At 37.2% G+C, this 16,189-nt stretch overlaps 1 protein-coding gene across 31 annotated transcripts in view; it reads left to right on the top strand.

The window, feature by feature from the left end:
* SOX5 (SRY-box transcription factor 5) overlaps positions 1-16,189 on the top strand; it is a 1,031,820-nt gene that overhangs the window by 818,113 nt on the left and 197,518 nt on the right. For all 31 annotated transcript variants that reach the window (XM_065523881.2, XM_074006410.1, XM_074006408.1 and 28 more), the window contains 2 exons: positions 5,490-5,662; positions 11,405-11,473. In XM_065523881.2, coding sequence (XP_065379953.1) covers positions 5,490-5,662; positions 11,405-11,473 — 242 coding nt within the window. The remainder of the gene's footprint in view (positions 1-5,489; positions 5,663-11,404; positions 11,474-16,189) is intronic.

The following is a 16,189-nucleotide window of genomic DNA, read 5'->3' as shown; positions in this document are numbered from 1 at the left end:
TATTTGCCATTACCTATAGTAGGTAATGAGGATAGAAAAGTCCATCATTTACAGTTGCTGCTAATGCAGCTACCTCTCCTGATTTTGGGAGAAAAATGTGAACATAAGATAATACAATGCAACGATTCAATACTATAATAAAGATCTACACATATGCTGTGTAGATTCCCAAAGAAGAGAACAACTGTTATCCATGGAAATCAGGAAAAGAGCCACAAAAAACAAGATGCATGAGCTGGAACACGAAGAATGAATGTTTAGGGAGAGACTGGCCCAGGCAAGGCACTTGTTAAGGATGGCATTTGCAAATGCTCAGAGTGTTGGTGGTGGGGTAATGTTAGAACATTCAGTGTGGCTAGAATTTAGGATGCACAGAGGAAGTGGGAAGATTAGGTAATACTTTGAAGGACCTCATTAATTCATAAAAATGACTTGACAATTTTTTCTGAAGCCAATTGGGAGCAATTGGAGGTCTTTAAACAGGGGAAGTGACAGGACTAGACTTTGACATGACATGACTTTGTTATCTAGGAAGGTAATTTTGGTACCAGTTTTAGAGCATAGATTTGTACAGAGATCAATTGATGGCAGGAAGTTCTATTTTAAAAGTTCTATTTTAAAAATTTGCTACAAAAATTCGTGAAAAAAGTTGACAAAAATGGCAGTGAAGATAGAGAAGGGAGGCTGGAACAAGAGCTCTCTCTAAGTCAGTACAACAGTGTTTATGTTATCACTTGCTTAAAAGGCATTCTTATGGGTTGAACTATCCACCTTCCCCTACCCACCAACCCTAATTCATATGTTGAAGTCCTCATGCCTAGAACATCAGAATATGAACATATTTGGAGATAGGATCTTTACAAAGGGAATTATTATTATGGTGGGTCCTAACCCAAGATGACTGGTATCCTTGTAAGAAGAGGAAATTTGGACATGGGTATGTACAGATCGAGATGATGTGAACACATATGGAGAAGACAGACATCTACAAGCCAACGAAGGGGGCCTGGAACAGATCAACCCTGCTGACAACTTAATCTTAGACTTCTAGCATCCAGAACTGTAAGGCAATTTCTGTCTTTTAAACTATGCAGTCTGTGGTACTTTGTTACGGCAGCCCTGGCAAACTAATACAGAAATATTATTGTATATGCTTAAATCTGTGTTATCGAGGATAATACACACAAAAATTAATAATAGTGGTTACCTTTGAAGGGGCAGTGTTGGGAGCAGATCTTTTACTATACACATTTATCATCATTATTTACTAATATGAACATAATAATATTGAAACATACAATTTTAATTAAAGGGAAAACAAACCTATGTTGAGGAAAAATTACTGTGATTGATTAATATCAATGCAGGGATGGGTAGTTGAGAAGGAAATTGAAGACATTAATATTTTAGAATGCTGATTGGTGATAATGCTTTAAAATTACAGGAAAATGGTGACTTTCACTTTATGCATGTTGAATTTTATGACTGAGATACACCCTCAGAGATACCCCATTCTGCATCTAAAAATAAGCTAATAGGACTGGTGGACAATCTTAGGGTTGGCACGTACCTTATTATTTCATTGACTATGAAACTATGTATTTTAGAACTCAAGAGGTTAAAGTATGCTACGCATTGTTGAAATATAGTGCTTAGAGGTTGAAGTATGTTACTTCAAGGCCAGAAAAGGTAAAGAATGGGACTGGACTGGGGAGGATATGGGCATTTATGGGTGGCAACAGAGGAGTCAGTGAAAAAGATTGAGAAGAAAAGTTAGTTAAGTAGGAGTTGAAATGGAATGAAATCGTGTCTAGGAAGTCGTGTGAGAATGCTTAAGATGCAGCAAGATGGGCTGAAGGTTCAAAAAGTTTGATATGAATATGGACTATAAAATTAGAAATTTTGTTTTAAATTTGAAATCTTATTTATGTCTTTATGACTAAGTGAAAACAAATAAACAAATAATTTTGTTAATCTTTCACACACTTAATGACAAAATGATATTTGTTAATTCTCATCACCAAATATATACAGTTGACCCTTGAGCAGCACAGGCTACAATGCCACAGGTCCAGGTCCACCTGTATGTGGATTTTTTTCCCAGCCAAACACAGATCCAAAATACAGTATTCATGGAATGTGAAACCCACCTATGCAGAGGGCTAACTTAAGTGGGTTGTACAGGACCAACTGTAGGTGTTGAGTATGTGCTGATTTGCTTAAGCTTTTAAATTATACTTCCGCATGTTGAGGTGAAATAAGTTTTTTCTGAGTATGGAAGTAATGTAATGATAACCATTGTGGAAAAATTTCTAAATACAAAAATATGAATCCCAGCACTTTGAGAGACCAAGGCGGGTGGATCACAGGGTCAGGAGTTCAAGATCAGCCTGGCCAGCATGGTGAAATCCCGTCTCTACTAAAAATACAAAAAAATTAGCCAGGCATTGTGGTGTGCGCCTGTAATCCCAGCTACTCGAGAGGCTGAGGTGGGAGAATTGCTTGACCCCGGAGGCGGAGGTTGCAGTGAGCCGAGATTGCGCCACTGTACTCCAGCCTGAGTGACAGAAGAAGACTCTATCTCAAAAAAAAAAAAAAGAATAAAAAAATTAAAATGAACTATAATTCCACCACTTAGAAATAGCTACTATTAATATGTAGCTAAATTTGCTTTCATATCTTAAACATAGACATGTGCATGCATTGAGTGACTATACACGTTTCATTTCTCTCCAACTGCTTTTAAACCTAGCTTTATATCATAAACTAGATCCCACATCATTAAATTTTCTTCAAAAATAATTTTTTATGGTTGCAAAATACTTTACCATGGATGACCCATAATTATTTGATTATTCTTCTTTGACATTTAGGTTGTTTCTAGAATTTCATTTAAAATAATTAGTATTAGGCCGGGCGCGGTGGCTCAAGCCTGTAATCCCAGCACTTTGGGAGGCCGAGACGGGCGGATCACGAGGTCAGGAGATCGAGACCATCCTGGCTAACACGGTGAAACCCTGTCTCTACTAAAAATACAAAAAACTAGCCAGGCGAGGTGGCGAGCGCCTGTAGTCCCAGCTACTTGGGAAGCTGAGGCAGGAGAATGGCGTAAACCCGGGAGGCGGAGCTTGCAGTGAGCAGAGATCCGGCCACCGCACTCCAGCCTGGGCGACAGAGCGAGACTCCGTCTCAAAAAAATAAATAAAATAAAATAAAATAAAATAATTAGTATTTAACCCACATTTCTTAAGATATTTTTGGACTAGAATTTTTTTTTTTTATGCAGTGTATCTCACTGCAACCTCAAATTCCTGGATTCACGTGATCCTCCCATCTCAGCCTCCCAAGTAGCTAGGATTACAAGTGCACACCACCACGCTCATCTAATTTTTTAGAAAAATTTTGTAGAGATGGAGTCTTGCTATGTTGTCCACGCTGGTCTTGAACTCTTGGCCTCAAGTGATCCTCCTGCCTGGGCCTCCCAAAACGTTGGAATTATAGGCCTGAGCTCCTGCACCCAGCCTTGGGCTAGATTTCTAAAAGCAGAATTATCCTTTGTAGGTTATGCGCATTCTAAGACATGATGTGTATTGCTATTCCTAGTGTTTATTCCTTGAAATGTGTTAGAAATTTACTTCTCTATTTTTTTTTTTTTTTGAGACGGAGTCTCGCTCTGTCGCCCAGGCTGGAGTGCAGTGGCCGGATCTCAGCTCACTGCAAGCTCCGCCTCCCGGGTTTATGCCATTCTCCTGCCTCAGCCTCCCAAGTAGCTGGGACTACAGGCACCTGCCACCTCGCCTGGCTAGTTTTTTTATATATTTTTTAGTAGAGACAGGGTTTCACTGTGTTAGCCAGGATGGTCTCAATCTTCTGACCTCGTGATCCGCCCGTCTTGGCCTCCCAAAGTGCTGGGATTACAGGCTTGAGCCACCGCGCCCGGCCTACTTCTGTATTAACAATGTAGGAAGATCTTTATCTTGCTAGCATATGAATATTTTCATTAAATAAATCTTCACAGGATATATTTATATTATTTAATATTAGAATATAATAGTCATGTGACTATTCATAGAGTTAACGTTCATTCATTCTGATGGAATCCAAATCTCTGAGATATAATAAAGTATTAGCAACACATTATTGACCACCTGCCTTGAAGAAGGATAGGCATTGATAATAAGAAAGAGCATAAGAGATGGTTACTGCCTTACTCATACATTTTCTTTTCTGAATATTTGTTCTCTAGGCTATGTGTAAAATACGTTAGAACCCTTCTTTCTATTCCAAAAGGGCATATAAAAATTATAAGCTACTAACTATAGCTGCTACTTCCTCAAATAGAACAAACCATTTCAGCCTAAACTGGTAGGGTTAAGAAGGGTGACTGAGTTATAACAGATCCTTCTATCTATACATGTATACAGGTGGCAAATGCAGTAGTAAGCCAGTGCATAGTGTCTTATGTTTAAAGTGAAAATTGTAATTAAAGAGGGTGTTCTTTCCTACTGGTAGTACTTTATCACAGGGGCCTTGTCTATCTTGTGAGTTCTAAAAGAACAATTAAACGTGATACTGTTTCTGTTACAGTGAACCGCACACATTTCCCTTATATTAAATATGCATTTTAACTTAATAAGATTCCTTGGCGTGTTTTAAATATCTTGAGTGTAATATGTATTTTAAATGATTACCATGACTTCTCCAAATCTTGGATTTATGTATTACCTTGCATGACCATAATGTGATGCTAATTTGCCAACCACATTATCTCACGATTGCTGTATTTGTGTTCTCAAACTTAAGTATTTGCTCAGTTAACTATATTTTATTTTTGAAGATAGACTCTGAATTGGCATATGGGGAATACAGTCTAAATCTTGATTATCTAAATAGATGTTTGCTCTTTTTTAACATAGAATTTCTTAGTTCTGAATCTTTAACTTTTTTTAAAGAAAGGGAGAATCATATCACTAATATGAATGCTTTGAACTCTTAATAACTGTGGCTGTTAGTTTTTTATGTCTTTGTCTTCCCTCTTTAATTATATGAAAAACTATGGTACTTAAGGCCAAGAACTGTACTTTGGACATCTTTTTATTTCCAGCAGGCCCTAGCATAGAACATTAAAAACTAGACGGTCAGCCAACATTTTAAAAAAATTTACTTATAAAGTAAAAGTTAAAAAAACTATAGATTATTACTGGTCATAAATGTAAAAACATTCAAAATGTTTGGTCATTCTGGTATTTTGTTAGAAGCCCAATGTGCTATCTATTGTGCCAGAGAGCCAGGTTCATTGTGGTATTTTGTAATGGGCAAATTGCCATCACTTTTTACTGTTGCGTGAAAATGTAAAACAAGGTAGGTAGTGTTTTTGTGTTTATTGAACTTTATATTTGGACTAGCTCTGTATGCAACAGAGCCATCTTCATTGAAATCATTACTTTTTCTCATGCATTTTGTCTGTTTTATTGCCATGTGATTTGTAGGGACTCCCGAGAGCTTAGCTGAGAAAGAAAGGCAACTCATGGGCATGATCAACCAGCTGACCAGCCTACGAGAGCAGCTGTTGGCTGCCCACGATGAGCAGAAGAAACTAGCTGCCTCTCAGATTGAGAAACAGCGTCAGCAAATGGAGCTGGCCAAGCAGCAACAAGAACAGGTGAGTAAGAACTTAGCGACGCAATCAAACTCCTCAGACATTGTTTTGCCTGCTACTTATAGGTCACTGTCCTAGGCACACAATGATGAATAAGAGTGCCTTCCACCTCCCTCGTTAAATAAATTAAAAGGCCAAAAACAAAACAAAAACCCACCCACAGACAAAACCCAGATTTTAAGATGCTTATTAACTACTTTGGTGGTAAGGAGCGCAGAAGTAATTTTAATCAAGGTCAATTCTGATGAATCATGAGAAAACTATCATAAAAGAACCATGGAGAGTCAAGAGAACATTTTCAACAAGAAACATTTTGAAAGAATTCATGAGAGAGCTGACATTTGAGATATGCTTTGAAGAACTTGTGGGCTTCAACAAGTAAAGTGAGTTTTCAGCTGGGGGCAGGAAGTTCAGTTACAAGGTCATTATAATACTTTAAATTAAAAAGAGTGAGAAGCTAAATTAGTCAGGGTAATGACCATGGACAAAGAGATGAAAGGAATAAACAGGTGGAAGAGTTATGGTTAGTAGAGTTCTTTGAGTAGGCAAAAGGGAAAGAAAGGGAAAGTGTTGAGCCTAGTGATAGGGAGATGGAGAATGCCATCACCGGAAACAGAGAAAGTCAGAAGAGCAAGTTTGGAAAAGAGAGTGGTTTTATGATGTTGAATTAGAGCTGCTGTCAGGGTTTCCAGTTGGAGGTATGTGAGAGACAGCTAGAAACACCAATCAGCACTTTGGAAGAGAGCTCAGGTGTTTCTTAGGTTATTTACAGAGAAATAGTGGTTTAAACTCTACTGGAAGAGATAACATTCATTCATTTATTTGACAAATAGTAATCTAGTGCTTCTTATGTGCCAGGCACTGTACTAACTAATTACTGACAAAGCCCCTAAATTTTAGTGGAAAGAAAGAGACATATAAAGGAACAGATAAATTAACAAAATGATATTATATAGTGATAAATAATTTGAAAAAATATAAACAGAGTAATAAGATAAAAGTTGATTGCTATGACAAGGCAATGCTTCTTAGATTGGGCGGCTAGATCTTTCTGAAGCTTTGGCAATTGAGCTCAGATCTAAATGACATACAAAAGGCAGCCATGTTAATATCGGGGACAGGAGTGTTTTATGCAGAGATGTGGCAGGCTTATAGGCCTTAATTTATAGTGGTAATATTACAAGAAAGCAGAAAGGAACTAAGGGTAGATCCTTGGGAGATACTGGCTTATAGAGCTGGCAGAGAAAGGAAAATGAACATATGCAGAAAGAATCAGATATGGAAGTGGGGCCAGGAGTGCAATGTCATAGGAAACAAAATGGAGACTTTTAAGGAGAGATACAGGGAGCAGTGTTAAATGCTACAGAAAAGTAGTCATTCTAATATGAAATTGAAACTACTAGATTTTTCATTTAGATTCTCATTGTTGGCCTTGAAGAGTAAGACTTCTATAGTGTTTTAGTAGCCAAAATCAGACAATAAAAACTGGAAAATACGTAGTAGAAAAATGGAGGCAATGCCTATGAACTATTAGTTAAAAAAAAATTGGTAGTAAATAGAAGATAAGATAGAGGGGAGGTGACACAGTTTCAGCTTACAGATAAGTATGGCCCTCTTTTTCATGGCTAAGTCCTTTTCCTGTTCCATGTTCTGGGCATAGTCCATTCACCACCCCAAGTGGAGGATGGCCACTATTTAATATTTGTGTGTCTACACATCCCTGCAAAACCGTCTGAACATCTTTCATAGTATAAGCCAGCAGGATTGAATGGCATGAAGAAATACTCAGTTTATGTTTGAGGAGCTCCTTTTTTCTACCCTCTTATTTCCATTCTACTCTTCTCTACTTGGTGGTTTATGTCTGTTAAAAGATGTTAGTTTTATTTTTAATGAAATGCCTCATCACTTTCATTAAAGATATATTTGGCTTGCTTTTGGATACGGCCCATATGCCTCTTGCTTTATCCCTATGAGAAAAGAGTTCAGAATGCTTGCCTGTAACAGCATAAAAAAACACCACTCTTTTCTTATCCTTAACTCTCAATCTTTCAATCAACTGAATTCTGGAGAATCCTAGGAGCCTCTGAAAATGTAGCTTGGCTGGGGATATTTTTTGTAAATAATCCCTATTTGCTTTGATGGGTCTGAGGGCACACATGTCCTGAAAGATCTAAGCAATGACTGATGGAGAGGAAGTTTCTTTCTTATCTCTTTCACATTCTAGCCCATCCCTGAATATTATAAAAGGATTCTAGAATCCTTTGATTCTAATACTTTCCCAAACCTCTGACATTCTCCTTGGAACTTTACAAACCCCTAGGTTCTTCAAGAATTTCTCTCCTGTGTTGGAGAGACGTCCTGCAGTGCTGCCTCTACAGCCTGAGAGAAGATCCCTGGTGATAGCTACAGGACATGTTTCTAGAGCCCATTCAGCTCTCCCAGCGCTTCTCTACCATACATAGCAGGCATGCAAAGTTACCACTCTGTGGTGGCAGATCTTTTCATGAAGGGCATTTAATACTTATTCTTTAAGGGTCAGGGCAGGTTCATCTTCTCCTGCAAAGTCTTTTTCTGACGCTCCTCCCAGCACTCCCTACTGAGTGTAGAATGTCTCCATTCTGTGCATTCTAATACTGCTGGTATAGCTGTTACAAAAGCTAAAGGACCTGTTTACTGACAAGCCTTTCCCTCAGATTCTGAGCTCCATTCCACGTTCATCTATTAGATAAATATTCATTGACCACCAATTTGGTGCCAGGTTTTGTTCTAGTTAGTGGGAGTAGAGTAGGGGGATAAAACAGACAAAAATCCCTTGTGTACTGAAATCTAGCTGGGAGGGGTAGACAATAAATAAACCAGTAAACTATATGTTGATAAGTATTATGTTGAAAAATTAAGCAGGGCATTGGGGATGAGGGCATTATCTATGGGAATATGTTCTTTTAAAATGGGTGCTCAGGGAAGACATTATTGACTGAGAACATTTGAGCAGAAACCTGTAGGAGTTGTGGGAGTGAGCCATGGGGCTGTCTAGGCAGAGTATTCGAGACAGAGCGAAATGTAAGTGCAAAGGCCCAGAAGCAGGAGTATCCTTGGGAGGCAGGAACATCCTTGGTGTGTACAAGAGGCAGTTAGGAATGCAATGTGGCAAGCATGAGGGTGAAAGGGGAGGAGATGAAATCAGAGAGGTAGCACGAGGCCATAACATATAGGGCCTTGCAGGCATTATATTCACACCGGCTTTTTGCTGAGTGAGAGAGAAGTGTTTTGGAAAGATGAATAGCATGACATGATATATATATACACACGTATATATATTTATATATATTTATATATTTTATATATATATAAACCATATGTATATTTATATGTTTTATATATATATAAATATATATATGGGTTTTTTTGTTTTTTGGGGGACAGAGTCTCACACTGTCACCTAGGCTGGAGTGCAATGGCATAATCTCGGCTCACTGCATCCTCCGCCTCCTGGGTTCAAGAGATTCTGCCTCAGCCTCCTGAGTAGCTAGGATTACAGACACCCTCCACCATTCCTGGCTCATTTTTCATATTTTCAGTAGAGACGGGGCTTCACTATATTGGCCAGGCTGGTCTCGAACTCCTGACCTCGCAGTCTGCCCACCTCAGCCTCTCAAAGTGGACTCATATTTTAAAAAGTACTCTCAAGATGCTGGTCTGTGATTGACTATAGGGAGCAGGAGCAAAGAGCAATTGAAATATTGATATGTGGGAGGAAGGAACTAGACTTAATGAGAAAGGTAATCTTCCTTCTACTGTCTCTTTTACCACTTCCTTCAGAAAAAAAAAAAAATTGTGGGTCTGGCGCGGTGGCTCACGCCTGTAATCCCAGCACTTTAGGAGGCCGAGGTGGGTGGATCACCTGAGGTCAGAGTTCAAGACCAGTCTGGCCACCATGGTGAAACCCTGTCTCTAGTAAAAGTACAAAAAAATTAACCAAGCATGGTGGTGGATGCCTGTAATCCCAGCTGCTCAGGAGGCTGAGGCAGGAGAATTGCTTGAACCCAGGAAGCGGAGGTTGCAGTGAGCCGAGATCACGCCATTGTACTCTAGCCTGGGCAACAAGAGCAAAACTCTGTCTCAAAAAAAAAAAAAGAAAAGAAAAGAAAAAAGAAATAAAAAAATGTATTTTTTTTTACTATCTTCCAAAGATCAAATTAAAGCATTAAAATAATTATAATTATATCAATATCCATAGGGAAATACATTTTTTTGTGCAGCCATGTAGACTCATCGTTATCACATGGGTTCTTTTATTCACGGTGATGTGTGAGTTTTTTCCTGAGTTTTTGACTTTTGGGTATAGAGGTTAAGAGATTTTTTTAAAAATAAAAATGTTAGTGACTATTACTTGATGAGAATGGGATCTAGAACTTATTTATAAGAGACTGATAAGTTTCAAGATGTTAGAAGTTACATCCTATCCCATGTGATGAAATATTTGCAATTTTCATGTCATCCATTCATGCATTCTTATCAGATATCCATTCAGCATTGCTTTTATAATGGACTTGCTGAGAACAGTGGGTAAAATATACATGGCCTCTACCCTCACTGAATTTATGCACTTCTCCCTAGGAGACAGAAATATGTTAATAACAAATAGATAAACAAATATAAAGTCATAGCATGGGCGTAATATTAAGTAAATGTAGAAGGTGTCATAAATGCAAATAACAGTGGGAGTGGGAAGTGATTGTCCTGTTCTCTAAGTTAGGAAATACTTAAGATGACTATATGGAAGGCTAAATCTCAAATTTAGTTTGGGGCTTGTTGAGCTTGAGGTTCCTTTGAATAAGTCTCTCAATAAACGGACCTGATGCTTAAAACAAAGGTCTAGACCAGAGAAGCAAATTTAGAAGCACTTGGCTTACATATGGAAGTAAGTACGAAGGGAAAGAACAGAGTCTAAAATTGAGTCTCAGAGAATTATAACATTTAATGTCTGGAAAGAGCCATTAAAGGTGACTAAGGAGAAGACATGAGAGGTAAAGATGAAACCAGGGAAGTATGATGATGTCACAGAAGCCAACAGATAAAGTTCATGATCAGGGGAAAGCATTTGAGTGTTGAATTCTAATGAGAGGTCAAAAGGTGACAACTGAAAAACGCTTCAGAATTTTAAAATAATGGATGTGATTGGCAACCTTCTTAAGAATCATTTTGGTAGAGACATGGAAGCAGAAACCACAGTAGTATGCATTGAGTTGGTGGTTAGGGGTTTGTGAGAGGCAGTAATAAGAAAATTATTTACCTACAAACAAAAAAATACAAAAACTTTACTAATAAATACAGTGTCTTGCAATACTTTGTGCTACTCTGAACTCCTGTCTTAAACCTCCCCCTCCCCATTTGTGAAGCACTGTGTCATAGTGAAAGGCTGAAAATGTCAGAAGCAGCACCTTTCTTAATATATCACCAGAAAGAGGAATGTTTGAAAATCAGACATTTCTTTCTGGGATTGATCACTGACTGTCCTAGTATCTTAGTCTTCATTTGTTTTAGGCCAAAAGAAACATAACTGTTCCTAAAGACTAAATATCTTCCTTGATCTTAGGATGAATTGTGGAAAATTTCAGAGCACAGACACATCTATTTTCATCATCTTAATCAGTGTCAAATCAAACTTTGTGAAACAGAACATTAGTAACTTCCCTCCCGGACTCCAATATACTTGTAAATTTCTCATGTGCAATTTCTTCACAGATTGCAAGACAACAGCAGCAGCTTCTGCAGCAACAACACAAAATCAATTTGCTCCAGCAACAGATCCAGGTCAGAAATCATAATTTCAATATACTTACAATTTTAAAAAAATATTTTCTGTCTTATCCTTAAATATCTAACTGAAATGACCTCCAAAATAAAATGACTTCCAGGCTAATTCATGACATAGCACCTCCTCTGCCAGGCGAATCTTGCAAATGGTGTCTGTCAGTCACAGGCCCTACTGTGTCAGGGAGCTGCAATCTAAGCAAGCTAACAGTTATTTTCATCTTATGCTGAGGAGAAATTATTGTAGATAAAAGTTTCATTTTATCTATATTTTAATGTTAAATTGTGTCTATAAGAGTTCTTAATTGGGTAGGTGCAGGGAACCAAAGCAGAAAGGTACCTAGGTTTTCAGTTAGAGAAGTAGTGCCAGAGAGGACTTTATTATTGTATGCCGGAGAGCCATGTGTGATAAAGGTGGAACACAGGGACGGTAATAATTTGCTGTTGAAGTTGATTTACCTGTGGTTTTGCCTGGAGAAAACAAGCCTGAAGGCTGTAGGACCTCCATATTTTCGTTATTTGGAAATTTGCAATGATAAGGAGCCTCAATACAGGAGGCAGCAGCTGTATTGGTAACAAAGAGAAAAAAAGTTTCCAGTGATGTCTTGTTTCCACCACTTGCTAGTGTCATAAACTTTGACAAAAGTTCAGCTTTGTTTCCCTTCTGACAGTTTGCTTTCTCAACAGCACTTACTTCATATAGAGATTTTTGAGGATTAAAGGAAATCATGGATAAAGAGCCTTAGCATAGTGTCAGGGCACATAGTAAGTGCTCAGTACTCACTTGCTGTGACTCTCAAGGAACCTAATTGGTGGAGCTGTGAATCCAACCCCATGTAACATCATCCATCTGGAGGCAACTGTCAGCTTTGCCGTATGCTAATCTGGAGAGAAATTCATGATTCTCTTGAAGTTACATCTTGAGATCCAACATATTTTATTAAGTGTAAATATCATAAATGACAGGAAGCAAATGTGTCAAAATTATTTCACTCTTGTATTAATCTTGTTTTAACTTCTTTGCCATCCAAATTTCTCCCATTGTATCTAATTGAGTCAGGCACACGTCACTGTTCCTTCTTTCTTATTCTACCTGGGATTTTAATGACCTGTAGATAGCTTCAGTGAGACAGTGGAAGTTCAGTAAGATGTTCCAGCCAGGGACCTTTCCCCTCCTTAACTGTAATTATGATCAGCACATTTCTAACATGTTATAATCCATTCATATCTGAAGTGTGGTTATTCATTTCAGTGGTTTAAAACTGTTCATTGAACTTCATGTTGTTCAAAGTACACTGACTTTAGTCGATGGTAGCTGGTTATCTGCATTTAAAATTTTTTTAATTATCAAAACATAGGTATTAATATTGTCATGGCACTTTCCTTTTCTAAGTAAGGTAATTCCATAATCAGCAACGTGGTAGTCACTTGATTTCACTGCAATTTGACAAGTGTACCAATAGTTTTAGATTTTTATAATTTCTGTGATACTGAAATCAGTCCTCGGTTATACAGAATGGCAAACATAGATTTCAACTCCTATTGTAAATGTGTGTAAGGCTCAATTAACTGTTCTGACCAATTATATTAGCCAACACCTTCAGTGCTTTCTTAGGAATTATTCCACAATTAGGACCACTACATTCACAATGTGGATTTTAAGCCCTGTCATAATGACAGAAAGTTGAAATGGATGGATTCTTGCTTCAGAGCATGAAGCACTATAATTTATAAGTCAGAACATTTTTAATGAAAAGTACTTAAAAATTATATGTTCTAGAAATTCTATAACTATAGGAACTATATTCCAGAGAGCAAAGGCCAAGTTTAACAACCTGCCCAAGACCACACAATTAGAAACTGTAGAGCTAGGATAAGAAGCAAAGTTTTCTGACTATAATAGAACTTGTGTGGAGTATGAGAATTTTAAAAGCGTAGAATTTCTATTTGATCCAAGTGTTAAGCGGCTAGCCTCTATTATTTCAGAGTGGGAAAAGAAAAAGTCCCTAAAGGAAATAAAGTCACACTGAAAGTAATTTGAGGGAAACATTGAGATATTGAGATATATAAATATATTTGTCTTCTTTCTAGGGTTAGTGCAGATAAATGAAACTGACAGAGTCAAAACCCTTTCAGGCAACAAATAAGTACTCAGCAAGACTGATAACCTGAAAGAAATTCGTTTTCACAGCTTCCAGCATATTCATTAACTAAAAGTATAGTTCTGAAATATATTTTGTCAATTGATAATTTGGAGAAGTCTTATAAACACTTAATAGTTTCGAAAGTAACAACATATTTGAATTATTTAGTCTACTCTGAGATTGTTCAAACAATTATGGAAAGCTCTGATGTGGTGGAATATGTAGAAATAGGACATTAAAGATGTAGAACAGACTAATTTTCCCACCACATAAATCATTGCCATATTTCATTTTAGAATGTTTTTTCTTCCCTTTTCTCCTTCTTCCTACTGCCTTCTTTTTCATGGAAGCATAGGGAAGGATGAAGACTAGTAAATATAGAATCTGCTATCACGAAAGGCAATTGGAGTGTATAACAAATATTTTAAGATTTATTTTAATTAAAAATGGATATATATTTGAATGCTCACAAAATAATTTACCATATATTATCTTATTTGACATTTGAAAATACTCATCTAGAATTTTGATCTACTTTTTTTTTTAATACAGTGCCTTGATACCTTGTAGAAATAAAGATGCTAACTTAAATTATTCATCCTGATTGTACTCCTTAGATGTTTTGTACCATTGTTGCTCCGGACCTTAGAAAACAATGCATATATTGATGGAGTAGTAGACTGTAGTGTTTTATAGTCCACAATTAAGTATGCCTTTAAAATGTTTGTTTCCTATATGAATACAAAATACATTATCTTGGTCCAGTTTTAGCAAAGGAATCCAATACATCAAATGGGTTAGACAGATCTGCTGTGTGGATTCGATTGATAAGAGTTAGAGCTGGGCAATTTTTTTCGTTTGATGGGTATGTCAAATGACAGCGAAGATAATATTTTCCTACATTTTGCTCATTGTTCTTGTGAGATCTCGCTAAAGGAGAAGTCAATTTAGACATCTTTATTACATTTGAAATGTATGTCATTTGATTTAAAAAGCATGAACAAGTTTGTTTGTTTGTGTGTATGCACAAACATTTACATACTCTAATACCCCGGTATATTACTCAGGGTTCCCCAGAGTCACAGAATCAATAAAAGATATAGATATAGATGATACAGATAGATATAAATATAGATGTAGATATAGATAGATTGTGACAGGGGACTTACTGGGTGATTAGCGTGAGCCAGTGATGGAGGCTAAGTCCTGCAACAGGCCTTCTGCAAGCTGGAGACCCTGGGAGGCAGGCAGCATGGTTTTTCAGTCCAAGTCCAAAGGCCTCAGAACCAGGGAAGGTGTTGATAAAACTTGCACTCCAAGGCCAGTGGCCTCAGAACCCAGGAAGCTGCAAGTGTAAGTCCTGGAGTACAAAGACAAGGAGACTGAAGTTGATATCTAAGGACAGAGGAAGAGTGTATCCCAGTCCCACCAGATAGATGCACGCATTCACTTTTTCTCTGTTTTTGTTCTCGCTGGATCCTCAGAAGATTAGATGGTCCCTGTCCACATTGAGAGGGTGAATGTTCCCCACCTAGGCCACTTAGATTCACGTGCTAATCTCCTCAGAAAGCAACCTCACAACACACCACAGCATAATGTTTTACCAGGTTGCTAGGTAATCCTTAATCCAGACAGCTTGACACCTAAAATTAATCATCACATCCAGGTTATTTCAAGTTTCTCTTGGCATTTTTAATTCTTTCTCAACCTCTGATGAAAAGAGTGGTGATACATTTAACTGGTAGTAGGTAACTGGTGGTAGGTAAACTTACTCTAGAGAAAATGCCATAAGAATCTGCAAGTGAACCAGTTTTATTTAATTGCTCAGGATCAGTTCTTTATGAACTATTTTTATTTCTTTAAAAAGCAACCTTAGCTCTAAAACTACATAATTCTAACTGGATTAAAAACTCAATCTACATTTCTTCCTTATAAAGACTTTATAGGGTTACAGTCTTCTGCCAGGTTGACCCACCTAATTCATTAAGGATTAAGAATGTTTTCTGTTATTGTTTGCAATATCATAAATCAGTTTACTCTACAAATACCGGAAACATCCATCTTCCCTCAAGAACATGTCCACTTTTCTATGAGACTCTTAATTTTAGAAGCACTAAGAAGTTTGTCTTATTTTTCTACTATTCAGGAATATTTCCCTCTAATATTTTTGTTGATTGACTTAAAAGAGAATTTTTAAATTTCAATTTACTGTATCAAGCTAACTTTAATGCACATCAATACATGAGATGAAATTTTTAAATATTTAAGAATAAAATATCATTCTAGATTATTTTGGAAGGGAAGCTCTTTTTTTCCCCTCTTATTCTGTTGACTGTTCTACAGTCCCCATCTTTTAGCAATTTTATTTTGTATTTTCTTTTTTTACATCAAATCAACCTGTTTCTAATATTGATAGTTGATTTACGTTTCCAGTAAAGATCCTGGACCAGTGGTTCATCTTGACCTGATTCACTGTTTTACAGGAAGTGACTGAGTGACCTCTACTCAGCTTTCATTATGACGACAAATTGAGTGTTCCCGGAGACCTAAGTTTCCTTTCATCTTGAAACTT

This window comes from Macaca fascicularis, chromosome 11 (assembly GCF_037993035.2).
Source record: "Macaca fascicularis isolate 582-1 chromosome 11, T2T-MFA8v1.1".
NCBI classification, from domain to species: Eukaryota; Metazoa; Chordata; class Mammalia; order Primates; family Cercopithecidae; genus Macaca; species Macaca fascicularis.
Note: the sequence above shows the minus strand (reverse complement) of the source record. Positions and strands in the feature narration are given on the sequence as shown.